This window comes from Tamandua tetradactyla, chromosome 16 (genome assembly GCF_023851605.1).
Source record: "Tamandua tetradactyla isolate mTamTet1 chromosome 16, mTamTet1.pri, whole genome shotgun sequence".
Classification (NCBI taxonomy): Eukaryota; Metazoa; Chordata; class Mammalia; order Pilosa; family Myrmecophagidae; genus Tamandua; species Tamandua tetradactyla.
In genome coordinates, this window is record NC_135342.1 from 23991463 (window position 1) to 24019078 (window position 27616).

At 42.2% G+C, this 27616-nt stretch overlaps 1 protein-coding gene and 1 long non-coding RNA gene across 3 annotated transcripts in view; one reads left to right on the top strand and one right to left on the bottom strand.

Annotated features, from left to right (window-relative positions):
• Positions 1–6422: 6422 nt before the first annotated feature.
• PSMC4 (proteasome 26S subunit, ATPase 4) lies at positions 6423–15781 on the bottom strand. Its single transcript, XM_077131878.1, has 11 exons — positions 15652–15781; positions 14694–14792; positions 14385–14571; positions 12701–12847; positions 12512–12621; positions 12315–12408; positions 7678–7845; positions 7522–7598; positions 7149–7317; positions 6874–6929; positions 6423–6687 (listed from the first exon to the last, which is right to left on the bottom strand). The coding sequence occupies exons 1-11, from the start codon at positions 15685–15687 to the stop codon at positions 6574–6576; spliced, it is 1257 nt and encodes a 418-aa protein (XP_076987993.1). The 5' UTR covers positions 15688–15781; the 3' UTR covers positions 6423–6573.
• A 37-nt stretch (positions 15782–15818) lies between these two features.
• The window catches only part of LOC143659184 (uncharacterized), a 38624-nt gene continuing 26826 nt past the window's right edge, over positions 15819–27616 (top strand). For both annotated transcript variants that reach the window (XR_013163470.1, XR_013163471.1), the window contains exon 1: positions 15819–16248. This is a non-coding gene — a long non-coding RNA (uncharacterized LOC143659184). The remainder of the gene's footprint in view (positions 16249–27616) is intronic.

Below are 27616 nucleotides of genomic sequence, written 5' to 3' on the forward strand. Positions count from 1 at the left end.
CATGTACTTATGGTGTTCATTTAAGCTGTCCACATAAGTTATATTAGGAAATGCACTAGCCAAAATATAAATTTTGTACAAAAATTTTTTTAGTCTCACACATAAGTTAAAATTTTAAAATATTAATTACCATCCATTTTCAACACCCTGCTATAATGACATTACTTTGTTCTTTCTCATGCAAAAACATTTTTAAATTTGTACATTTAATCAGTATTATTATACACTCTAGGTATTCCTAGATTATACCATCTCAGTCTTTATGGTCTATCTTTCTTTCTGATTTCATTTGTGCCCCCAGCCCTCCTCCTTCTATCATTCTCACACTCAGCTTCATTCAGTGTTCTAACATAATTGTATTACAGTTAGGTAGTATTGTGCTATCAATTTCTGAGTTTTTACAATTAGTCCTGTTGCACAATCTGTATCCCTTCCGCTCCAATTACCTAATATCTTACCCTATTTCTATCTCCTGATGGTCTCTGTTAAAGTATTAACTTTAAACTCTAGGGTATGACTTTCTCTACCATTATAAAAAGTCTGTGTATGGAATGATTTTTAGAAAAATGAGGAGAGCAGCACTGAGACCAGTGAAGAGAAAAAATGCATTTGCATGACCCCATCATTCACTGGGAAGGAAGACCTTCGATAGGTCATGAGACATTTCAAGAAAAGTAAAGCAAATCTTCCCATGTACACTAAAAAACAAAATGCCATTTTAGGAATAAAGAGGAAACACAAACATATGTGGATCTAGACTTTTAGTGGCACAACAGCAACTTTCCCCTCCTCCTTATGATCCTTATTTTGGAGAATGGTGGGACTGGGGAAAAAGGAAATCATGGGAAACCAGGTCTTAGTGCACAGACAAACCATATGCATCCTCTCCAGGGCCACATCTGTCCTGCCATCGTGCACTTAAACAGCTGTGAAAGGGAATTCACAGCAGAGTCCTAGGATCAGAGAGGCCTGGAAATGCTGAAGTTCTGAAAAATATAGCAGTACCCAAAGCGCCTCCAACTGGGGACTCTCCCATTATGTCATCCCAGGAGTCTGCCTCGGGGATAGATTCTAAAAGTTCCAGCCTCACAATGCACCCACCAACACAGAGGCCCACACCGGACCTGCTAGGCACACTGTCGCTCGCTCACATATGCACACGTATTCACACACTCCGTCCCACATACTGTCACACACAGTCACACAATCCCCTTTCTCCGCTCCTCACGCACCCAACAACAGGCCTGAGGCTACGGGCACGACACGCCCTGTCTGAGCCCGGGGCTCCTCGCTTTGGCAGCAGCCCCACCTTCAGGAGTCCCACTCCCTCTCACCTGACGCCGACTTCTTCCCTGGCTTTGATTCACTCACCCCAGGTGGTAATTCTACCACCAAAGCACCGGAAGGAGACCTCGGGTTTCAGACTAGCCCCGCCCCCTGTGGCTCCTGGGAAATGTAGTCCGTAGTCGGATGCACGTCGCCCTCAGATTGCTCAGGCGCAGGCGCACACGAGGGCGCCGTCTCGCCGCACCGCAGGACTAGAGCCGCGAGCTGAGCTGCCGATTCTCACTTCCGGGTGTCGGTAAATAACTGACCCTCACCTGCGTGGGCCGGGCTGCCGGATGCCTCTGTGGGTGCAAACCCCAAGTCGATATGGTGAGGGACCCGGCGTGAGCTCCGCAAGGCAGAATTGTCTGTTTCTGCCCCTGAGGTAGTGGTGGCGCCAGGGCCCATCCTTGAACACAGCAGGTGCTCAATACATGTATATCAAAGAATGGGTGTGTGGCCCCGTGTACCTGCCCTTGTGAATGGATGTGTCACTGTAAGCATTGTGGAACCAACTGCCCTCTCTGGCCGTGGTGGGTTTTGTTTCTGCGTGTGCGTAAGTCTTTCGATGTGAGACGGTATGTGACTGAAGCCGCTGCTGATTGTATAGAAGCCACAGAAAAGTAACCTGTGAGCAATGGGGTGACAGGTTCTGTGGAAATTTGCTGTTTTACTGTAACTTGATGGGTGAAGGTGTGTGGGTACGTGGGTCGTTGAGTGACTGGGTGCTAGGTGCAAGCAGGTCTGTGAAAAGATGGGTATGTGTGATTTTGAGTATCTGAATGTGGGACTTTGTGGGTGCCAGTGAGATTGTGAGTCTGTATGATTGTGTGAAACCATAGGCCTGTTCTAATCTGTGAAATAGAATAGGTTGTATCTTGTTGGAGTATCAGCTTTACTTAAAGATTTGAACCAAAGATTTGCAGTTTACCTGCCAAATAACTTAGCCTTTTATATTGAATCAAATGAATAGTTTCATAGACAAAAATGCAACTCATAGTAACTTTTAAAAAATATTAAAGATATAAAAATTCTTTCCACTTTCTGTGCTCTGAAGAGGTCTTTGGCAGATAATTTTGAAAAGCTCAGACTGGGGAAATTAACACTTGGAAAGGCAACATGGCATAGACTAGAGAGCCCAAAGGTAGGAAGTCAGATGTCCTGAATTCTAGGTCAGACTTTGTTAGTCCAAATTTCTGAAAAGAAAACCTTGATTCACTAAGGCAAGGAACATGTTTAAGACCATGTATAGTTAGTCTATCAGAGAATGACTTGCTGTATTTCAAATTATAACATTTTACTCTTCCTTTTCCCTTCCCTTCTTGAACAATTCAGTCCTAAGGACGTAAAGTGGGCCCACAGCAAGATTTTGTAATGTGAGCAGGGTGAGGAGGGGTCCATGCAATGGGCGGCTTAGTGCAGGATGCCAGAGTCCAAGATGGCACTATGAGAGTGTCAAAGTGATGGTATGGGATGGACTAGCTGGGGGTGTCAGAACCTGAGCAGAGTAAGGAGAGTGTCCGTATTGGCTGACCAGCATGGGGTGTCAGAGCCCAAGCAGGGTGAATAGTGAATCTGGCTGTGAGTGCTGCTCAGGACTGGGTGTTAGACCCCAAATGGGGATATTGAGGACAGTCGGGACAATGGTAGAGTGAGGGTAGTGGGTTAGAGGTGGCAGGGGTCTAGAGTTAGGGACTAGTGAACAGAGCAAGCTTCAGAAAAGGAGGAGAGGAGGAAAATGGAGAAGGCACGTGAAAGTGAGGAAGATGATAGGAAATGGTGTAGAGAGGCTGTGCTGGACAGGCTTCAGGTAGCACAGTCAGGTTGCTAGGGGCAAAGCCTGGATGAATAGGAACATTTTGGCAGTGAGCACTGAGGGAACTTTGGAAGAATTATGTAAGTTAGGAGTCTTGGTTGCAAGGGGCAGAAATCAAAATCAAACTGGTTCAAGTAAATAATGGATTAAACTATTATGAGTTAATAGCTTTTAAAGTCCAAAAGGAGTACTGCCTTCAGTTTGGCTGGATCCCAGGGACCAAACAACTACAATATCCCTTGGTTTTTTATTCTGCCTTTCCGTTGTTTTACTTTATTAGAGAAATTGTAGGTTTACAGAAACAATCATGCATAAAATAAAGGATTCCCATATACCACCCTATTATTTACACCTTGTACTGGTGTGGTACATTTGTTACAACTGATGAAAACAATGTTTACATAATTATACTATTAACTGTAACCCATGGTTTAATTTAGGGTTCACTGTGTACTGCAGTTTCATGGATTTACTTTTTAAATTAATTCTATTTTCTTATTTAACATTTGCCCTTTTAACCACATTCAGATATATATTTCAGTGCTGTTAATTGCGTTCACTTTTGTGCTACCATCACCACCATCCACTACCAAAACATTTCCATTGTTCCAAACAGGAACTCTGTAAATTTTAAGCCTGAACTCCTTATTCCCTATCTCCTCACCCTGTCTTCCAGGTTACCTATATGCTAGACTCTGACTCTATGAGTGCTTATTCTAATTACTTTATATCAGTGAGATATTTATTATATTTCACACAGCATGTCTCCAAGATGCACCCATGTTGTTGCATGTATCAGAACTTCATTCCTTTTTATGGCGGAATAATATTCCATAATATGTATATACCACATTTTGTTTATCCATTCATTGGCTGATGGGACACTTAGGATGCTTCTATTTTTTGGCAATTGTGAATAATGATGCTATGAATATCAGTGTGCAAGTATCTGTTCAAGTCCCTGCTTTCAATTCTTTTGGGTATACATCAGAAGTGGAATTGCCAGCTCTTATGGTAATTTTATACTTAGCTTTCTGAGGAACGGCCAAACCATCTTCCACAGGGTCTATACTGTTTTACATTATCACCAGCAATAAATGTGTTCCAGTTTTGTCACATCCTCTCCAACACTTGTAATTTTGTTTGTTTTTTTTTAATTGTATCCATTCTAGTGGATGTAAAATGGTATCTCATTGTGGTTTTGATTTGTATTTCCCTGACAGCTAATGAGGTTGAAATCTTTTCATGTGCTTTTTGGCCATTTGTATATCTTCTTTGGAGAAGTGTCTATTCAAGTCTTTGGACCATTTTTAATTGGGTTGTCTGTTTTATTGTTGTTAGGTTGAAGGATTTCTTTATATAGTCTGGATAATAAACCTTTACCAGATATGTAGTTTCCAAATACTTTTTCCCACTGTATAAGATGTCGTTTTGCTTTCATGATTAAGTCCTATGAGGCACAAAAACTTTAAATTTTGACAAGGTCCTATTTATCTGGTTTTTCTTTTGAAGATGCTCTTCTTTGTTTTCTTCTAGGAGTTTGATAGTTGTGGCGCTTCTGTTTAGGTCTTTGATTCATTTTGAGTTGATTTTTGTATAAGGTGTGAGATAGGGGTCCACCTTCATTCTTTTGAAAATGGAAATCCAGTTTTCCCAGCATCTTTTGTTAAGGATACTATTCTTTCCTAGTTGAGTAGTTTTGTTCCCACATCAAAAGTCATTTGGCCATAAATGTGAGGGTTGATTTCTAAGGTCTCAATTCAGTTCCACTTGTCTGTAATGTCTGCCCTTGTGCCTGTACCATGCTGTTTTAATTACTGCTTTTCTGTGTTTTTTATTGACACTTCACATGGTGACCCCTGACACTTGAAGTTTCCTTTATCCTTACAGCTTCTAGTCCCAGAAAAAAATTTTTTTCTTCCCAAGTTTCCTAATTTGTGCAGAATGGCATCTCATTGGCTCTGGCTGATTCCTGAGGCTATTCTGAAAACTATCTCTATTTCAAGAGGAATTCAGAATGTCTGAGGGGCTAGCATAGGCCACACACCTTCCCTGGTTCTCCACCTAAAGTTCGTGGACAGAGAGTGGGGTTGGGGGCCTCATCAAAGAACATCAGGTACTCTGACTTGAGTAGTGTGAACAGATAAGCAAAACCAACAGAAGCCCATCACAGAGCAGGGAAGAGAATATCCTCTATGTTCAGAAGAAATGATTTCATAAGATGCTTCCTGGATAGTGTTTCCTCACCTTAGAAGTAGATTTAGCAGCCTGAGTTTTACTACCAGATTATCTGAGATGAAAAAGCCTGTTAAGCTTCCCCAGTGTAGAATACAGGAACTGGTGAAAGATAAAAATGATATAGATAACATGAGGCAGGTAGAAGGGAAAAATTCCTGAAAGGCTCCTTATCAGGCAGCATATAGGACAAGCCAGGAGGCCCAGAGGCCCCAGTGAACATTGGATCTCTCAGCTCTTAGATCTGACAGCAGGTCCTCACTGCACTAAGGCTATTTCCTAAGGAAAAGGCCTCTCAGGGACAGTGACTATGGTCAGGCTTTAGTCAGAAATCACAACTTAGTAAGACACAAAAGGACACACTGAAGGGAAAGTCTCAGGCATTCAGGAAACAAAGAAAAGGATTTTGCTCAGTCACATATGACTCAGGGGAAAAGATTTGTGTGGGGAGTTTGCTTTTTTTAGCCAGAAGTTACAGCTCTTCAGACAAAATAGCACACCCAGTGAAGGCTTAATATGCCAGGCAACACCAAGAAAACCATAGATGGCTTACCTGCCAGTAGGCAGACAAATGCATACTTTGGTGGGTACTGATGTATCAGTGAGGATTGTGGGAATTGTTCAATCAGCACCCAACCTGCCTATGCTCTAATATTTCCATTTGGAGAACTAGAGAAATTCACAGAATCCGAGCATACAAACTTACCACCACAGCATCCCTGCCCTGGGGGACCCTGAGGAATGTCTCTGATACCCTCCAAGAATGAAGAAGGCAAGAATCACTGAAAATTCAAATGCTTTTCTATCTGTAGTAAATGGGGATGGGGAGAAGCACAGGGGCTTTATTTTGTGGTCAAAGAATGGTGCTTAAGGTTCATTTTCCATCTCTTTCCTCAAATATATGAAGTCATTTCATTTTAATTCTTTACTTCTCTCTCAGTCTATAACCTAGGCCAAGTACCTCCTTGCTCATCTGTCAGGAGGGACACAAAAGATCCTATTCAAGGCCCAAGTTCTCCAAAGGAGTCAAACTTCTAAGAAGAAATTAAAGAGGATTCAATCTTATACATTTATTGAATAAACCAATCCTGTGTAGAGAGGAGAACCAACCAAGTTTTAGGACAGAGGTACCTAGAGAACTGAGGGAAATCCTGGACTTTTGTAGTGGGTGGAGTAGGGGAAGGAAAATGGATGGGTCACTTGTAAAACTCATGTTCTTGTTCATCCTTCTTGATGACGGTCTTGTATGCTTTCTCAAAGTCCTTGGCCAGAACGATGTAGCGGTTCTCACGGACAGCCAACATTCCACTCTGTTGAGGGATAAAAGTTAAAATTGACTCCACTCTTCACCCTTAGTGATGGTAGAGGAAGATTCAGATGGGGTGCAAGACCTCAGGAGGCAAGAGGGAATAAAAGGATTGCAACATAGTAGTCTTGGAAAAGAGGAAGGGTCTTCTCACACTCCACCAGGGATCCAGAGAGAAACCATCACTTACCTCCTGACAGATGGAATTGATATCAGCTCCTGAAATCTTATCTGGCCGGGCCACATCTGAAGTGCATGAATTAAAGAAACCACTGCTTGCACTGAAAGGGTGAGTTCTGGGAACCAGTCATCCTTGGGCTGTCTTTGTTACCACCCACCTCCCATCACCTTGGTCTCCCACCTGCAGTCTGGGTTGTAGTGATAGCAAATGTGGAGAGGAAGCTCTTCAAGAAGCCAGATCCAGTCCCCATTTCCAACCCTGCCCCTCACTTTTAAGCAGGATACAATCTTCCAAATCAACCTCCTCAGACAGGTTCATCTTGCTGGTGATGGTGGAGAAAATCAATCTCTTCTGGCGGCGGTCAGGGAGTGGAAATTCAATTTTACGGTCAAGGCGTCCTGGCCGTAGCAGGGCAGGATCCAAGGTGTCTGCTCTGTTTGTGGCCATGATTACCTGGCATTGGGGGTAGGCTGGCTCAGACCTTTGTCTCCACTCCACCCTCCTTCCTAGCTCTGGGATGTATATTTAAATACCCCACTCTTTGACCGCTAGCTCACCCACTCCTTCCCATCATGATAACCACCACTTCATGTACCAGCTCCCTCATTTCCCTGATTCCTATGCCACACCTCCCTTGGCCCATCCCAAACCCCGAACCTTGACATTGACATTCTGGTCAAATCCATCCATTTGATTCAAGAGCTCCAGCAGGATTCTCTGAACCTCCCTGTCAGCTGGAATATTCAACACAATCAGTCCACGGCATTCTATATAAGCCCCCCAGACCCCAGTCCCTGGATGGACATGACTCACCCCCTGTCTGGGCATCAAATCTCTTGGTGGCGATGGCATCTATCTCATCTATGAAGATGATGGCAGGTGCATTCTCCTTGGCCAGGCGGAACACATCCCGGACCATGCGCGGGCCCTCACCCAAGTACTTCTGTACAAACTCCGAGCCCACAACCCGGATAAATGCAGCTGATGGTAGGATGACAAGGATTACATGTGATGAGTCTCCCATACAGCCCATTCTGCTTAAACTGAAACAGGTATTTCCCTGAGGACACCGCTTTTTTTTTGGCAACCGCTCTAAGTAGCCAGGTCATTTTCTCACACCCATGTCGTTCAGAACTTGCCAAGCAATGATATGTGTGTGCCCAACTGCAACCCATAGCAACCCAAGTCATGAGTCCTGCCCACAGATGTGGTTCAACATTTAAAAATCAGGATATTATTATTATTTTTAACCTGAATTTCTGGGACTTTTGACAAATCAGTGAAAAACAGATTCATTGTCCATGTACTAAAAGGTATTGTGTTGTTTCACCAAGAGCTCCAAATTCCCATTTTCTATATGGATCCAATTTTTAATATCATGCAAGAATTGGGGACCAGGGACACATCTTCTGACATAATAGATAATAATCTGGAATGGGACTGGAGACAAGTTTGTTTTAGGTTCCTCCTTTTCATCCTGTTTCTTAAAGGTTAACTTGTAATCTACTGAGAGTTGTGCAATGCTGCAGCCCTGTCCTGTTCACTCCTGAAAATCCAGATTTCACACCTGATCCAGTGTCTCCCTTCTCCCCAGTATCTGGGCTGTCCTCCAACATCCTAACCTCATAGTTTCTTACTTTTTCTGCACCAAACATATCCCCTACCACCTTGCTTTGGCCTCACATTTACTTGACTGCTCTGTAGGTGCCATATTTTTCCATGTGAAATCGCAATTCCTTAAGTTCCCTGACTCTGGCCTACTCTCTGTTTCTCTCACTGAATTGCTGCAGTCCCCTGTCCTACTAATTCTTCCTTGTCCTCACAATCTCTCAGTCCCTTCCAGGCTCTGCTACTCTTCCCATCTGCTCTGGAATGTGCTGCTTCCATCACTTGCTCTTAGTAAACTGTGCTAATTGCCACCATAGCAAATGGATAAATCCCCATTTCAGCTGCAATTTTAATCTTCCTCCAAAGTTAGATAACTCAACCCTAGTCAACAGCTTTTCCCACTGCGCAATCCTTTCTGTGCTATCTGTGCCTCCCTCCTTCTGCCAGGGACAAATCACTGATTCACACAGTACAGGAAATTCCTCCAACTTCTGTTCCTACTTGGCCAGACCTGTCTTCATCCACCCTTTTCAGCCTGGGGGAAAATTTTCCAGGTGTCCCACCCAAGTCTAGTCCTTCCACATCACTTGGATTCTAGAACCCATTATTCATTCAAGTCTTCAGCCACTGGCACACTATCAGCCCTGCTGCTACCTGTGCTAACTTCAGTATATAACATTCTAGATTTTGACCTCAACTCCAGACAGATGCATCTAACCCCACCTTACCATTCCTACAGCTGGACAGCTCCAGCACTGGGATTTACATTTAGATACCCGACTCTTTGACCGCTTGTCCACTCCCACACAACTACACCTGTTCTTTAGCTTCATTCTTTAGTACTTTACTATCTGCACTGAAGGCAATTATGCAACAACACAACAAAATAAGAAACAAAAAGGCCTGGAGTGTTCCTGAAACCTCTTTGTCATTTCCCCCCTTCAAGCCATCAGCAAATCCTCCAAAAGGTAGCCTGTTTCCAACCACTTTCATCGCTACCCCTGGTCCATGCCCAACATCATCTTTCTTTCATCTGGATTATAGAGCAGCCTCCTATTGAGCCCCCAGTATTGTCCCATAGCAGCCAGAGTGATCCTTTTAAAATGCAAGGCAAATTGTTTCCCTTCTCTGCTCATAATTTCCTGTGGCTCCTTTCTCACTCAAAATAGCCCAAGTCCTTACAGTAGCCCTCTGGTCTCTACCTGACCTGGCCCTTGCTATGTTTCTCCACAGTCCCCATTCACTTCGTGGACCAGTTGATGTACAAATAATGGCAGCTTTCTGGTTTCTGTTCTTAAAGCCTACCGTCTTCAGCACTGTTTAAGATGTCACTGTTCTCCTTCATACTGCAGCAGGACTTAAATACTAAAAAAAACTGGCAGATTAGGCAGACACCACAGCAACAATTGTGGTGACAAGATCCACAGATGGATGATAGATTCGGGGGGCAAAAGTTTGAAGAGAAACAGGATATTTGCATAGTCCTAAAATATCTCCCTCAAGACATTTATTTATTATAAAGGGACAAAAATAACTTTACTATGGAGAAGTCCATCAGATACCCCACCTTAACCATGTCATCAAGGTGAACATCACCAGTAATAAGACACACATGATACACTGAAAGGAGCTGCATCCCTCTTTGGTATTCCTGCCAAAAATGCGAAAGCACAATCCAATCATGAGGAAACACCAGGCAAACCCAAATTGTCGGACATTCTACAAAACACTTGACCAGTATTCTTCAAAAGTGTCAGTCATCAGAAACAAGGGAAAACCAAGGAATTATCCCAGATTGGAGGAAACTAAGGAAACCAGACAACTAAATGTAATGTGGGATCCCAGGACAGAAAAAGGACCCTAGTGAAAAAACTGGTAAAATTCAAATAAGCATTTTAGTTTTGTTCACAGTATTGTACCGATGTTTTCATCATTTATTGGATTTCCTCATTGTACTGTGACTATGTAAGAGAATACCATTAGGGGAAGCTGGGTCAAAGAACTCTGAAATAATTTCTTCTAAATTATTTAGAAAATTATTTCTTCTAAATTATTTAGAAAACATTTATCTTTATTTCAAAATAAAAATTTTTAAAACTAAATTTTTTTAAAAAGTGACTGGTAGGGCGGGCCACGGTAGCTCAGCAGGCAAGAGTGCTTGCCTGCCATGCCAGAGGACTGGGGTTCGATTCCCGGTGCCTGCCCATTAAGAAAAAAAAAAAAAAAAAGTGACTGGTAGATTTCCTGGATCCCAGACATAACACAGAGCTTCATGACATCATTATTTCTTTCTTAAAACAGTCAAGCCAAGACCCTCTAAATATCCCTTGTATCATTTTTCTCACTCACACACAGCAAAACCCTGCCCCTGGGACTCACTGAGGCCAAGGGATAAATAGAAGAATTGGAGATGTGCAGTTGGGCAGATTAGAATGGAATCTGCTGATGACCTGGGCAAATGAATCACTATGTGCCTGTTTTCTTATGTGTAAAATGGAGATAAAAGTCCTCACTGAGGACTTCAATGATTAAATGATTAAGTATTAAACAATAAACTCCACAGTGCTATACACTATCGAGAACAATCAGAAAACAAGACAGGCTGGCAGCACCTCAAATTCCTCTCTCCAGCCTCCCCAGGGTCCTCACAGCTGCCTGGGAATTATCCTGTGTCTCTCCTTCCATTGTCTACAGCAGCTATTTTGAACCTTTTCCACTGTCCTTAAGCACCTCACCTATCTTGTCCCCTCTTCAGTCAGGAGATGACCTCACTTAAGTCACCATCACAGAAACAATCAAACCATCAATTGAAAACCCTTTTTCCTGTCCCCCTTGTGGATAGTTACCTATATCTTCACATGCCCTTTTCATTTACCCTCTCTATCTTTCCACCTAAGCTCTAAATCCTGTATTTCCCACCTCTCCACAGATCTTTTCCTATCAGTTACATCCCCTCTTGACATGTCAACTTTTCCAGTCAATTGGTTCCTTTTCTGACAGCCATTATAGTGCATTCAAATCTTTCCCATCTTTAAAAAAAAAAACCAAAGCTTTCCTCATATATCCCCTCACACTAGTCAGAGTAAAAGCTCAATGCATAGTTAAGGAAATGAACAACTATGACAGAGGCTAACACTGCCCACTTACTATATGCCAGGCATGGTTCTAGATATTTCACATTATTTCATCCTCTTGACAACCCAGAAAGAGAGGTTTGATGATCGTTTCCATCTTATAGTTGAGGAAACTGAATCACAGAATAAGTAACTTACCCAGGATCATGTACGTAGTTGGCAGGGGAGCCAGATTTAAACCCAAGCAGTCTGACCCAGAAAACCCACTGCTAACCACCCTGGGTCACAGGTATTAAGAGTTTTCCCAAGCCCTGTACAAAGGCTTTACAAACAGTATTACAATGATTTTTGTCTGGAACTTTACTGTAAACAACTTATAATACTGTAAACCACACATGGGTTTCACAAAACAATGCTAACTCTCATTCTATAAGATCTGCTCTGACATTTTCCATTCTATTTTGTTTTTTAAATGATGGCTGAAACCTCCAAATTTGAATTCATAATTACCAGTGGTCACAACCCACCATGGGAAAAGCACTGTTATTTCTCTAACTTCTCACAATCAACCTGTGAAGTGAGTTTTTTTTTATTAGATGAAGGAACTGAGGCAGGAGAAGTAGGCTGCCCAGTCAGGAATAGGCACAACGGGTTTGAACCCAGGGCCTGTGTCTTAATCACTGTGCCACACCAATTCCTGAGGCAGATGAGAAGGAGCAGGGTCAAAAGAGCCAAGGTCAGAGCTCATAAGGGATGGGAGACATTCACCTGTCGTGTGATGTGCCACGGCCTTTGCCAACATGGTCTTCCCACAGCCGGGTGGGCCGTACATGAGGACACCTCGAGGAGGATCAATGCCAATCTGAAACCCAGAGATATGAACAAGAAGGAGAAACCAGGGAATTCCCTTAGCAACCCCAGACCCAGTGAAACCTCTCCTTTCCTGGCTACCCCTGGCTCCTCACCTGCTTGTAGAGCTCAAAGTGCGTAAGTGGTAGCTCCACGGCTTCACGCACCTCCTGCTTCTGGATGTCCATGCCCCCAATGTCTGCGTACATCACGTCTGGCTTCTGGTCTGGTGAGGGAACAGAGTTAGGGCTCCCAGCCTGGCCTGGAGGGTCTTGAATTTCCCTGGTCCCCGGCTGCCTCCTCACCTGATGTGAGCATCATGATGCTGCTGTCAGCCTCAGGGGGCAGCACATCCACCAGGGCATTGCTATGCTTGTGGAGGGCCACCGAGGCATTAGGCTTGAGCAGCTCCCGGTCAATAGTGCTCAGGATGCGTACGTAATAGTTGGAGCCTTTGGGAAGGGGACAGGGTGGGCGAGGGGAAAATGAGAGATGCCAGATCCTTAAAATCACTCCCTCTCCCCCAAACTCAGGCCACTAATACCTCACTCAGACCCTGACCGGCCTCTTCCAGTCCATCCCCCACATTCAAACAGACTCCTCTGTTTGTCTATCGTGACGCTCTGAATCTCTAGCCCCCAGGTGTCCAGCAGCCTCCTAGGTGCTTCCCCAACATGTTCCACATCTCACTCACTGGGTCACAAAGTGATCTCAGAATCTTCCCCCAAATTATGCTGCATCTGTCTTACTGGATGTGTCCCAGAGAGGCCCTACTATCTCCTAGTCTCAAGCCAGAGCCCTGAGCCTCCTTTTAGCCCTCTTTCTACACCCTTCCACAGCTCTTCAATCACTACAACTTTCCAGCTTGCCCCCTAAATGTTTCTCCAACCCATCCCCTCCTCTCCACCTCAAGGCCTGTGCTGATTCAGCTTCATCCTTTCCCCTAGGGGTCCTTGCCCCAGACTCCTCCTTGGTCTCCAGCCTCTAGTCTCACCTCCTCCAATCCACCTTCTACATTAACCTTATAGACCACACATCTCCATCTAGCCTCAGTCTCCCTCCTAACCTTCAGGCCTGGCCTTCTAGACACCTCCCTCTGAATGTCCTAGACTGCCCTCGCTAACCTACTCCTCTGCCCATGCTGCCATCTCAGGAATAGCCACTATCCCCACTGTCCCTTTAAGATCCACAAGTCAAAGACATGTGCCTTACCTTGGATATGTCCCTCCCTGCACTACCCCACATACCATTAGTTCAATTCCAAGCATGTCATATGCCTTATAAGAACATGCCTTAGTCCAGAGGAGCAGAGGCCGGTGTCAGGAGAAGACAGAGATGCCAGAGACACTGACCATCATAAGGAAAGGCCCCAAATCTATCTTAGTAACAGCAGCTACTGACAGTTCTTACCAAGTATTAGGCCCTGTGCTACATGCTTCAGATGCACCATATCATTTGATCCTCTGGACAACCTGAGGAGGCCAGTGTAATCAACACCACATGAACAAAGTGAGACTCAGAGAGAAGTAATGTCTTGCCCCAAAATCCAACCAGAAGTGGCCATGTCTGTCTGATTCTACAGCCCAATCTTTTAGCACTCCACCAATGTTTTCAAATTGCATATCCTAGCGCATGAAATCAATTTAGAGAGTCACAACTAGAACTTTGTTTAAAGTGAAATAGACTGAATAGAAAGGAAAACACCAGAGAATGTCACGTGTAGTAAGGCACTGACTGAATCACAGCATAAAATATATTCCTACTTTTGGATCAGTCAGAATGCTCTGAAGGGTGCACACGTTGAGACCCGGGTTCAATTCCTGACCCATTCACCCCCTCCATCCCCCCCCAATAAGCTCTGAAGAAGACCATGACACTGTCCTGCCTTGCTCGCTGTTGAAGGACCCTAGCACAATTCCCAGCACATGGCAGAAGACAGTTGTAGAATGAACAGATGAGTAAATGAAATGCCACCACCCACCCACCCACCTGTGGTGGAGCCCACGATGGCTGTATTCTGATCCACAGCCTCTAGAAACTGCCCAATCACCAGTGGGATGCTTTGGATTCGCTTCACCTCCTCCTGGGCATGAAGAAATTCCTTCTTCAAGTTCTTTTGCTCATCCTTGATATATTCCTCCTGTACCTCCAGGAACTCTAACTCCTGCTGCAGCTTCTGTGAGCAGAGGAGGGGAAAGGTGGGAGCAGCTTAGGTCCTTTTGAGCTAGGGAGTGGTACAAAGTAGGGAGAGTGTGGGATGCCTGGCCTCTGCAGGGTCTGACTTGGGGCTGAATGTACCTTGTAGCGGCTGTACAGGTCCTCAAGGTCCTCAGGCTCAGGCCCCAGGAAGGACAGGCCAGTCTGGGGCCGGGATACAGATAGTGCTGGGATTTCATCCTAGACCAAGGGGGAAAACTCTGGTTGGAAGAAGGGGGTCCCCACGTGAAAGCATCTAAAGCCTCCTCCCCATTTCACCATAAAGTCTCTTGGCCCCTAACAGGCTCCTGACATCATTCAGCCCCTCCAAATAGATCGCTGAAACCTCTCAGCCCCCTAAATAAGCTCCTGATGTCAACTAGCCTCCAAATAGACCCCTTATGGCAACTGCCCACCCCCAAACTGAACCTCTGCTATTATATGCCACATGTTCCCAATAACACTCAACTCATAACCAGAACCCAATGCCACCCTGGCCCCTACAACAGGATTCTAATGTCACATAGCTTTCCCACGTAGACTATCAATGTCACCAGACCTTCAAATAGTCTTAACATTACCCAGTTTCCGCCAAATCGTCCCTCATGGCACAGACCCCTAGCTCACATCAGGCCCTTAATGTCCAGCCCCCAGGCAGACCTCAAACATCACTCGGCCAAGCCACAAATATTACTTAGCCTTTAGCCAAGTCCCATATGTCATTCAGCACCATAGCCGGGCTCCATACATCACCACCCGCCCCAAGTCTGTTCCTCCCTTCCTCTTCCCGTCGACCCCCATACAAGCCTCGAAATCATTCAGTCCCAAAATAATCCTTAACGTCACTCATTCCTCCAGCCCCGCTCTCTGAGCCCTATCGCTCTTTCAACATTATTTGAGCCTCCCACACAGGCCTCCCACCATAGAAAGCTTTCTACTGAGGCCTCTGAAGTCACCCAGACTCGGGCCGGGACCCCTGAAGTCACGCAAGTTGCCCCTCGGGCACGTCTTCGCCCTTTTCCCGAGAACCAGGCCTAAAAAACCCAAGTTCCCGCCGAACCTGAGCCTTCTCCACCAAGATGCCTATCTCCTCCATAGTGACCAAGCCGCCCTCTGTGCGGCCGGCACAGATCCCAGTCACCGCTTCCGCTGACGGAACCGGAAATCTCTAGTCTGAGGGCACTCTGGGAAACGTAGTTCAAGACCTCGCTGAGCACTGGTCGAATGGGCGGGGTAGTACGGAGGGGAGGGAAGACCCCGCCTGGGGCTCCGCCCCCAAGGGACGCTTCTGCGCTCTCCGTAGCCCGCGGGGGCGCGTGCGCAGTAGCTGCGGTGTGATGGTTGCGCTCCCCAACCCACAACGCTGGCGTCCTAGTTGTGGCACTCTTCTTCACTCCCATTTTTGGGATGGGGCAGGAAGTGCTTCAGGCCGAGGTCCGGAGAGAGAATTTTTTAGAGGGTCTCTGAGCACCACCAGTCCAGCGTCACCTTTAGCAGCGAACCAAGAAGAGCCCACGCCGCAAAGCTGAAGAAAGCGAGGTAGCGGGTGGCCCAGGAGGTGTGAGGAGATGTGTGTCACACAGGAGACGCCGCAGACTTGTGCCACGTCCTGCGCTTAGAGAAGCCTTCCATGCATCATCTTACTGAATAACAACAGGTATTGCATGAGCTATTCCACAGACAAGGAAACAGGCTCAGAGCCATGAGACCACTTGCCACGGTCACAGGGAGCCGAAAGGGTGGAACACGGAATGGTGCTCAAATGGGTCTGACCCCAAAACCTGGGCTCTGGCCCCGGTGATAAGTTACTGCCCATCACACCAGTTCCATTTTTTGTTAAGTAGAGTTTTTATTGACATCTGAATATAAATACACAAGCATTACTATACAACTCAAAGAATTTACCCAAAGTGAACACACCCATATAATCAGCAGCCAGATCAAGAAATCAAAATCTTAGTAGCCCCCAGAAGCCCTTTATGCCCTTCTCCTCTCCCCTTCCCCCGAAGGTTATCACTTACCTGACTACAGCCTGAATTACTTTAGTCTGTTTTTGAACTCTCTCTCTATATATTAGACTCGTACAGTGTGTGCTGTGAGTTTGGCTTCTTTTTGTTTAACATTATGTTTCTGAGATTTATTCCTATATGGTTTTCCATTGTGTAAATATACCTAAAACTGGATATTTTCCAGTTTGGAGTGATGGTGGTGCTCAGAAAATTCTATTGCATTTCTTTTGGCAAATGTGTATTCATTTCACTTGAGACTATACCCAGGAGTGGAATTGCTAGTCTTAGGGTAGGTATGTGTTTAGCTTTAACTGTCAAACTGTTTTCTAACATGTTTCTACTAAATGTACACTCCCACCAGTTGTGTATGAGAATTCCAGGTGTTCCATAGCCTTACAAACGCTTGGTATTGTCTTTTTCACTTTTTTCAGTCCTGGTGGGTGGGTCATAGGTAACACTAGACACTGTGCTTTATTTTTTGGCCAGGCAATTTCCAAACCATGATTTCTGAATCCTTGCAACAACCTCGGACATAGGTTTGCTTTTCAGCATATTGCAGATGAGAAAATTGAGGCTCAAACAGGGAAAAGTCACTTCTGTTAAATCACAAAGAGAATTAGTTGCTCCTGCCCAGTGCTCGCTCTTTCCTAGGGGAACCCTGATTACTCACTGGTCCCTGCTCCCTTGTTTAAGGTCCCAGTATCTTTATTTCCACTAAAAAGGAAACGAACAAATCTTTCCTTTTTCTTCTGCATGTACAACTCAATTTTGTCTTCCTGGTCTCCTCTTAACACCCAAAAGACATCCCAGGTTGAAGCTTAGAACCTACCCTTTCAAATGGAATCCATCATCGTCTTGCCTTTTGTTCCCTATTCTCCTAGGATCCAGGCTTCAGACTCTAACCTTTCTGAGAATTTTCCTTTTATTCCACCGAGCCCAGTCAAATCATCACCAAATCTCTCTGCTTCCTTTGGCAATGACAAATCAGTGTATCCCTTTTGAGTTGTTATGGATAATAATCATAGCTAACTATTCTGTATACACTGTGTGCCTCATTCTTTGCTAAACACTTACCTCATTATCTCATTTGATCCTCATGGATAGTAAAAGTAACCAACATTTATACGGAGTCCTTACCTTGTGCCAGGGAATCTTAAGTACTTTATAAATATTATCTGATTTAATCTCCAGAACCTTTTGAAGTGGAAACTATCGTCTTACTTCATATTTTTTCAGGTCTTACATGAGGAACCAGGCCCAGAGAGGTGAAGTCACTTGTCCAAGATCACACTTTAAGTAAATGGTTGAGCTTGTATTCAAATCCAGAAGTCTGAGCCCTTAATGTCACGTAATAGTTATTTTGGATCTGCCATTGATCTTAGACATGTAGGCCAGGCATTTTGAAAAAGGATAAGGTTATCGAATCATTTAGGGAGTTTCTTTTCAAGCTAGACTCACCTTTACTGGCACATATCATTATGACCCTTTCTCCCACCCCCCAGTGAAGAACCACCCACTTAGCCTGTCCAGATGGGTCATGCCTCTGGGGCAGAGACTAAAATACATCTCTCCTAGTTCAAACCCAGGGCTTTAGTCCTCTCAATTTTGCCTTCTTGAAGAAGTCCTAAAACAGCTCTCTCTGAGTGAGGGTGTTTCCAGATCTGGCTCTTTAGGGCCTCTGCTGGTTTGAAACTGTTGTGTACCCCAGAAAAGCCATGTTCTTTAATCCTGAGTCAATATTGTTCGGGATCCTTTTGATTAAGTTGTTTCCATGGAAATGTGATCCACCCAATTGTGGGTGGGACCTTTTGATTAGGTGGTTTCTCTGGAGATATGTCTCCACTCATTCAAGGTAGGTTGCTTACTGGAATCCTTTAAGAGGGAGCTATTTTGGAAAAAGCTTTAGAGCTGACACAGACAGAGACCTTTGGAGATGCAGAAAGAGAATGCTCCCGGGGAAGCGGTTTGAAGCTAGAAGCCAAAGGACCAGCAGATGCCAGCCATGTGCCTTCCCAGCTGACAGAGGTGTTCCATGCCATCAGCCTTTCTTGAGTCAAGGTATCTTTTTATGGATGCCTTAGTTTGGACATTTTTATGGCCTTAGAACTGTAAACTTTAACAATAAATTCCCTTTATAAAAGCCAACCCATTTCTTGTACATTGCGTTTCTGGCAGCTAACAAACCAAAGCGTGGTCCTAGGTGAGGTTAAGTGCATACAGGAGCCACTTAAAAGCACCATAAGGGCCAAACAAAACACGCCTGTGGACTCTATGCAGCTGACAAATGACCATTTTATGAGTCCTGCTCTAGGCTCACCCTGTCCCCAGTATTGCTGTCAAAGTTCCCAGAAATTCTGAGCTTTATTCAATCGCAGGGTGGAGGTGCCATCCTGAACCATCCAGAAAGCAGGAGAAATAGGAGGTAAAGAATTAGTATGGGCTAAACCCAAGAAAAATCACATTTTAATGCCTACCATAGCAGATTAGTTAACTAAGCTTGGAGACATCCATCCATCTATGGGCTGTACAGTTTTTTAAAGGGGTGTAGACTATTTAATGATGAGCAACATGCTTACAAAATATGTAAGATGTAAAAGAAAAAAATAGATGACAAAGCAATAAAGTATAAATCCTTCACCCAGATGCCCCCAAATGTTAGCATTTTAACAAATTTGCTTTATCATTTAGCATATCATACATGTGTGTATACACATATATTATACATCTATATATATGCATATTATTTATTTATGTCTGTACTGTCTGAGTGTAGTTTGCAGACATACTGCCCCTTTACCCCTACATATTTTTGGAAATAATGTATTTTATCAAAAAACAGGGACTTTCTCTTATATAACCACAGTAGAGTTAACAAAATCTGGAAATTAACATTGATGCAATACTATTATATAATCTACATATCTTATTCAAACTTCACCAATTGCCCAGTGATGTCTTTTATGGCTAAAGGAAAACTTTTTTTTTTTCTCCTTGTCCAGCACCCAATCCAGGACCATAATTTGCATTTAAGTGCCATGTCTCCTTGAGTATTTGAGCCACTTTGGAAAACAGTTTGGCAGTTTCTTACCAGGTTAAATACACTTACCATATGATCCAGTGACTCCACTCCTAAATATTTACTCTAGAGAAATGAGACCTTATATTCACACAAAACATGTACAGGAATGTTTATAGCAATTCAGTTCGTAATCACCAAAACAACCCTGTAAGGAATCCAATTGTCCTCAATAGGTGAATAGATAACATCCATAAAATGGACTGCTATTTAGTAATTACAAGGAATGAATGATTGATGTACACAGTAACTTGGATGAATCTCACAGGCAGTATGCTGAGTGAGAGAAGCCAGTCTCAAAACATTACATACCAATTCTTTCCATTTAGATGGCATACTTAAAACAGATAAAACCATAGGAACAGAGAATAGATGTGTGGCCAAAGGATGGCAGAGGAGGTGACTACAAAAGGATTGCATGAGGGAGGTTCTGTATCTGACTGCAGTGGTAGTCACACAGATCCATTCGTATCAGTTGTACCGTACGTTCACTTAAAAAATAGTCAAGGGAGAAGGAGGTGCCAAAGATTACTCCTAGGTTTCTGACTTGGACAACGAATGCCAATTGTGGAATGATTCACTGAGCTTTAGAATGAGAAAGGAACTTAGGTTAGGTGGGAGAGGATGATGAGGTTTGGGGTATGCCAAACTTAAAGTGCTTTTGAGACATGCAATAGGTATCAAGTAGGCAGTTAGACCCACCATCTGGAACCCGGGGGAGAACTGTGTCTGTTCTTAACATTTTCAAAGAGTCAATGTCCTCCCAGATCCTTACTTGATGTGGAATCATATGAATGTTTCTTCTAAACTTGTACCTGAGTTATCAAGAATTACCATGCCATGTCCCTTATCACCGTTGTTTACATTGGCCTCGCACCAGCAGACTTAGTGCTTTCATCATAGCCATTGTGTGGTGTAAATAATGTCTGTTTGTGACTTCTGTGGGGCGGGTGTCTTAATTACAGTGAGGAAAGTAACAGGGCAGGAGGCCATTTAGAGTAATTATAGGGCATAAATCACCTGTATGAAGGTAATGAAGTCAGAAAGGGTTTGAAATGGCTTAGGAAGAATGTAGGATGTAAGAGTGACAGAGGGCTGAGAATGAGAAATGACAGAGGAAAAGGAGCTTGAAAAGTTGCAGCCAGAGGAGTTGGAGGGAAACCAGGCGTATATGTGTGTGTATATGTCTGTACATGTGTGTATGTGTACGTGTACGTAAGTATATGCTGTCAGGGAAGCCAAGGAAAGAGAGCAAGCCAAGACAGAAAGGCTTATGAGAGATCATCCAAGAGCAGGAAAATATCCTCTGGATTTCATCACAGGGAGGTTATTGGCAACCTCAGCTGGTGAAAACTCAGTGAAATGTGGGGTGGGAGCTGGACGCACGGGGGTGAAGAATGTGAAAAAGAATTATTGTAGAATGTAGAAGAAAAGCGAGAGAACATAACTCCTTCAAGAAACTTGGTTCTGATGGAAAGGGGAGTGAGAGGGCAGCAGTTAGAGGAGGTTGAGTTGTTAGGAAGAGTTTGTTTGTAAAGAGAGTTGGCCATGTTTACACGCTGATATGGAGGAATGGAGATTGAGAGAATGAAGTTCATTGGTGGAGGCAATCTCCTGATGCAGACGGAAGGGAATCGAACCTTGATAAGATACTCTCTATCTTCACTTTAATTTTTATGTTGGAGGTATTAGTCAACACTAATTAGAGGCATAAGAATTTGGAAGGATCTTTATTTACTGATAAAATGATTATAAAGAATTGGAAAAAACCACAAATAAGAGAATTTAGTTAAGTAGCACGATGTAAAATTAATATACGGAAATCAATAGTCTTTATATAGAGAGCAGTACCCAGTTAGAAGAAATAATGGAAGGACGGGCATTATTTACAAGAATAACAAGTAATAATAATGGAATATCTATGCATAAACTTAAAAGAAATGTGCAAAACCTATATGAGGAAAACTATAAAATACTCCTAAAAGACACAAAAGTAGATGTGCACAAATGAAAGCTTAATGTTTTTGGATAGAACACTCACATAATAAAGATGTCAGTTCTTTCAAAGTTAAATTTATAAGTGTAATGGAATTCTAATAAGAATACCATCAATTTCTTATTTAAAACCAGAAATTTGCTTATAAAAGTTATTTTAGTGGGAGACCTAGGCTCGATTCCTGGACAATGCACCCCCCCCCCCAAAGAAAAGAAACCTTATTTTAAAGAATAAACAAGCAAGAATAGCTGGAGAAACTCTGACTATAACATCTATGTAATTAAAACAGTGTGGTATTATCACATGAACAGAGCAAAGAAATCCTGTTTTCTTTAACAGGATTAAAGAAAAAACAGAAATAGACTCAAGTACATATAAATATTTAGTATATGATAAAAGTTGCCTCTGAACCCATTGAAGAAAAGAAGGACTTTTTAATAAATGGTATTACGATAAGTGTATTAGGATAGGTATATGGAAAAAGATGAAATTAGATTCATTCCTCATACCTTACACTAGGATAAAGTAAAATGGTTTTGAGATCTAATTTTTTTCAAATGAACCTATATAATCACTAAAAGAAAACATGGATGAATTCCTTGATAGCCTGGGAGTGGTAAAAAATTTGCAAACTATGATTCAAAATATAGGAGCAATGAAGGAAATGATTGATAAATTTCACTGCAAATAATTTTAATTTTTAAAAAGAGTTCCCATTAAAAAAAACCAGTAAGCAGGGCAGGCCACAGTGGCTCAGCAGGTAGAGTTCTTGCCTGCATACCGGAGACCCGGGTTCGATTCCTGGTGCCTGCCCATACAAAACAACAAAAGCAACAACAAACAGTAAGCAAAGTAAAAAGACAAAAGAACAGAATTCAGGAACCCTTAAATAAGCAGATGACTAATTTCATTTATAACATGAAAAATGCAAAATAAATTTTCATTGAGATACCATTTCTCACCTATCATATTGGAAACTTACTGTGGACAAGGTTGTAAGAAATTTTTCACTCTAAAATTGGTGGTGGGAATGAAAAATGGTACAAGCCCCGTGGAGGGGGATTGGCAATTTCTAATTAAGTTGAATATTCCCTTTCACTCAGCAATCTCACTTCCAAAAAAATTGCATAGCCCTTTGACCCAGAAATCTCATTTCTGAAATCCGATCACAAAGACACACTGGAAAAAATACAAATGTATATGCAAAGCTATCTTTGGTAGCAAATTTATAGTAGAAAATACTGAAACAACCAAAATGTCCACCAATAGTGGACTGATTGAATAAGCGAAGGTGTACGGTGGAGTATTATGCAGCTCTGAAAAGGAACGGGGAAGATCTGTATGTATTGTTATGGAGTGATCTTCATGATAAAGTATTAAGTAAAAAGGCAAAGTGAGGGTCAGTGTGTATAATATGTTTAAGTAAGAAAGAGAAATGCAAAAATAGATATAGATATATATGTGTATTTTTCAAAAAGAAACTATGGGAATATGACTAAAAAACTCCGTTAAAGTGGTTACTCATAGGGGAAGGTAGGAAACAGTGTGGAGAGTACAGAGATGGCAACTGAACCTCTGTGAATATTATTTACTTTGTAATTTTGACTTTGGAACCATGCAAATGCTTTACAAGTTTTAAAAATTAAATAAACAACTCCTCCCATAAGCATCCTAATTATGGACTCTAAATACAATTTTGTAATAATAGGAATCAGAGCTCTCTGAGAAATAGCTGATTCTTGATTTTGGAAGAAAATGTACAAATAGGGGCCGGTAACATCTTGTCATCGTATAAATCAAGGAGACTCCCATTAACCTAAGATGGAACTGGAATGGATTGAAATACTTCAAATATATTAAAAATTGAAGTATTTACGTTCTTCCTGTATGAACTGTAACTCAGGGTAACCAAGGAATTAATTAGGGGATGTTTCTGTATAATAGTTGTGTTAGCCAGGGTTCTCTAGAAAAACAGAACAGGATATATCTGTTAATAAACGATTTATAAAGATACCTCAAGGAACTGCAAGAATGGAAGAGTACAAAATCTGCAGGTCAGGCTGTGAAGCTGGTAGCTCCAATGAAGGGTCTAGATGAACTCCACAGGAGAGGCTCGCTGGCTGAAGAAGCAATGAAAAAGTCTCTCTTCTTTCTTAAAAGCCTTCAACTGATTGGATTATCTCATTGCTGGGAAATGCTCCTTAGTTGATCACAGATGTAATCAGCCACAGACACAATCAATGGACTGATGATTTAATATATCAGCCTTCCGGTTTATCAACCAGCAATGAAATATCCCTGCAGCAAGTCAGGCCAGTGCTTGCCTGACCAGACAACTGGTCATCATCACTTGGCCAAGTTGACACTAGAAACTAACCATCGCATAATATTCTAGCTAATAAATGAAGAAAATGATAAGTTAGAAATCCTCAAGAGAAATAATGGATCTAGGGAGAGTTGCCAGATTTAGCAATCAATAAATTGCATAGAACATACTTTTAAAAGTATATTTATACTATGATCATATGGGACATTCTTACACTAGAAATTTATTGAAAACTCAAATTTAAATGAATGACCTGTATTTTATCTGGCAACCTCAGGTCTAGGTTATGATCAATAATGGCTGTTAACATCACTAAGACAGATGCATAAGAATCATTTAATAAAATGAAATATCTATTTATGATTAAAAATTACTTAGCACATTAAAAATAGAAGAAATTTCTTTATGCGATTAGGTATGCTTAGAAAAATACTACTGCAAACATCACATTTAATGGCAAAATGCTGAAAGCTTTTCCCGTGTGACTAGAAGCAAGGCTAGGATGCCTCTGTCATTTTATTCAATGCTGTCCTCATCATGGTTTTATTCAATGAAGTGCTGAAGAGCCTAAAAAGGATATAAAAATGAGAAAAAGGACTTTCTCATAATGAATTCATTATTCATAGACAATATGACTATGCATGTAGAGAATCCAAAAGACTCTACTAATAAATTATTTAAATTAATAAGTGGAGACTTCTGGTTACAGATGAGATGGCATAAACATTTCTTCCTGACCCTCTCTATGCTATGTCAACTAAAAATCCTGGAAATAATACTGCAGGCATTCATGGGGTGGGATTCTGAATCATGGAAAGAAGAAGTCAAACTTATTGAAGACCTTAGGGTTTGAGGAACAACAAAATTAGTGATGTTAAGTGCCCCAGTATCCCCCAGCTCCTCACCAAATGGTAGAAGGAGGTGCAGACCTTGTGAGGCCCACCATCTAGTAGCAGAAGCACCCAAGGTAGATGCTTTCCTCCTTCATAGGTCAAGCAGGATCAAGCAGGATCTCTGAGCAGTGCAGGGAAGTGCTTTTCACTCCTTCAGATCAGTGTCTCCTATTCCCACCCTAGCAGTACCAGGTGGGCCTGAGAAAGTGCCTTCATCCCCTGCTGTTGGTACCAACAGGAGCTTCTTGTGAGCCACTCCAGCACTGGGCAGATGAAACAGACCAGAATAACACTATAAGGGCTCTGGAAGCTCAATTGTCACAGTGTACAAAATGGGCCACGATCTGCATGCTTAACCTAAACAGGGGACTGACTACTAAAATAGGAGAGTTAAGTAGAATACAAAGTCTCCAATCATAATATCTAAAATGTTTAGAATATAATTAAAAACTATATGTCATGCCAAAACCCAAGAAAATCATAACTTATGTGAAAAAAGGCAGGTATTATCATTGAGATGAATTAGATATTGGAATTATCTGACAAATAACTTAAAGTAGCATCATTAAAAAAATCCCTCATCAAAATATGGATCTATTTAAACTCCCCCACCTGGAAAATTCTTGAAACTCTCTCAAGCATTAGGGACTCCCAAGTAAATAGGCCAAGTCCTCAATCTTGAAACTTCCTCTTATGAAACTTATTCATGTAACAAGGAAGCTAAGTCTACCTATAATTATACCTAAGAGTCACTTCCAGAGACCCTGTGTTCTAGTGATGCCAATTTTTGATCACTTAGCCACTAAAACCTAATATTTTAAACATTTTGGTCAAGAAGGAATTGTTGAGCCCATGCTCATTCCTGGGAGTCATATTCCACGTTCCCAGGGAGACTTACACTCCTGGAAGTCATGTCCATGTAGTGGGGGAGGGTAATGAGTTTACTTACAGAATTGGGCTTATAGAGAGGGGCCACATCTGAGCAACAAAACAGGGTGTGCTGGTTTAAAAGGATGTATGGACCCTAGAAAAGCCATGTTTTAATCAAAATCCCATTTCATAAAGGCAGAATAATCCCTATTTAATATTATATATTTGAAACTGTAATCAGAACATCTCCCTGGAGATGTGATTTAATCAAGAGTGGTTGTTAAGCTGGATTAGGTGATGACATGTCTCCACCATTTGGGTGGGTCTTGATAAGTTTCTGGAGTCCTATGAAAGAGTAAACATTTTGGAGAATGAAGAAGATTCGGAGAGAGCAGAGCAGAATGACATAGCCACAAGAAGCAGAGTCCACCAGCCAGTGACCTATGGAGATGAAGAAGGAAAATGCTTCCCAGGGAGCTTCATGAAACAGGAAGCCAGGAGAAGAAGCTAGCAGATGATGCTGTGTTCACCATGTGCCTTTCCAGATGAGAGAGAAACCCTGAACTTCATCAGCCTTCTTGAACCAAGGTATCTTTCCCTGGATGCCATTGGTTGGACATTTCTATAGACTTGCTTTAATTGGGATATTTTCTCGGCCTTAGAACTGTAAACTTGAAACGTATTAAATTCCCCCTTTTTTTATTAATAAAAAAATTAACTAACAACATTTAGAAATCATTCCATTCTACATATGCAATCAGTAATCCTTAATATCATCACATAGATGTATGATCATCATTTCTTAGTACATTTGCATCGATTTAGGAAAAGAACTAGCAAAACAACAGAAAAAGATATAGAATGATAATATAGAAAAAATAAAAATAATAATAAAAATAAAAAATAAAATATACAAAAAAGAAAAAAAGGAAAAAGAAAAAAACAAAAAACACAAACAAACAAAAAACTATAGCACAGATGCAGCTTCATTCAGTGTTTTAACATAATTACATTACAATTAGGTAGTATTGTGCTGTCCATTTTTGAGTTTTTATATCTAGTCCTGTTGCACAGTCTGTATCCCTTCAGCTCCAATTACCCATTATCTTACCCTGTTTCTAACTCCTGCTGGTCTCTGTTACCAATGACATATTCCAAGTTTATTCTCGAAAGTCGGTTCACATCAGTGGGACCATACAGTATTTGTCTTTTAGTTTTTGGCTAGACTCACTCAGCATAATGTTCTCTAGGTCCATCCATGTTATTACATGCTTCATAAGTTTATCCTGTCTTAAAGCCGCATAATATTCCATCGTATGTATATACCACAGTTTGTTTAGCCACTCGTCTGTTGATGGACATTTTGGCTGTTTCCATCTCTTTGCAATTGTAAATAATGCTGCTATGAACATTGGTGTGCAAATGTCCGTTTGTGTCTTTGCCCTTAAGTCCTTTGAGTAGATACCTAGCAATGGTATTGCTGGGTCGTATGGCAATTCTATATTCAGTTTTTTGAGGAACCGCCAAACTGCCTTCCACAGTGGTTGCACCATTTGACATTCCCACCAACAGTGGATAAGTGTGCCTCTTTCTCCGCATCCTCTCCAGCACTTGTCATTTTCTGTTTTGTTGATAATGGCCATTCTGGTGGGTGTGAGATGATATCTCATTGTGGTTTTGATTTGCATTTCTCTAATGGCCAGGGACATTGAGCATCTCTTCATGTGCCTTTTGGCCATTTGTATTTCCTCTTCTGAGAGGTGTCTGTTCAAGTCTTTTTCCCATTTTGTAATTGGGTTGGCTGTCTTTTTGTTGTTCAGTTGAACAATCTCTATAAATTCTGGATACTAGACCT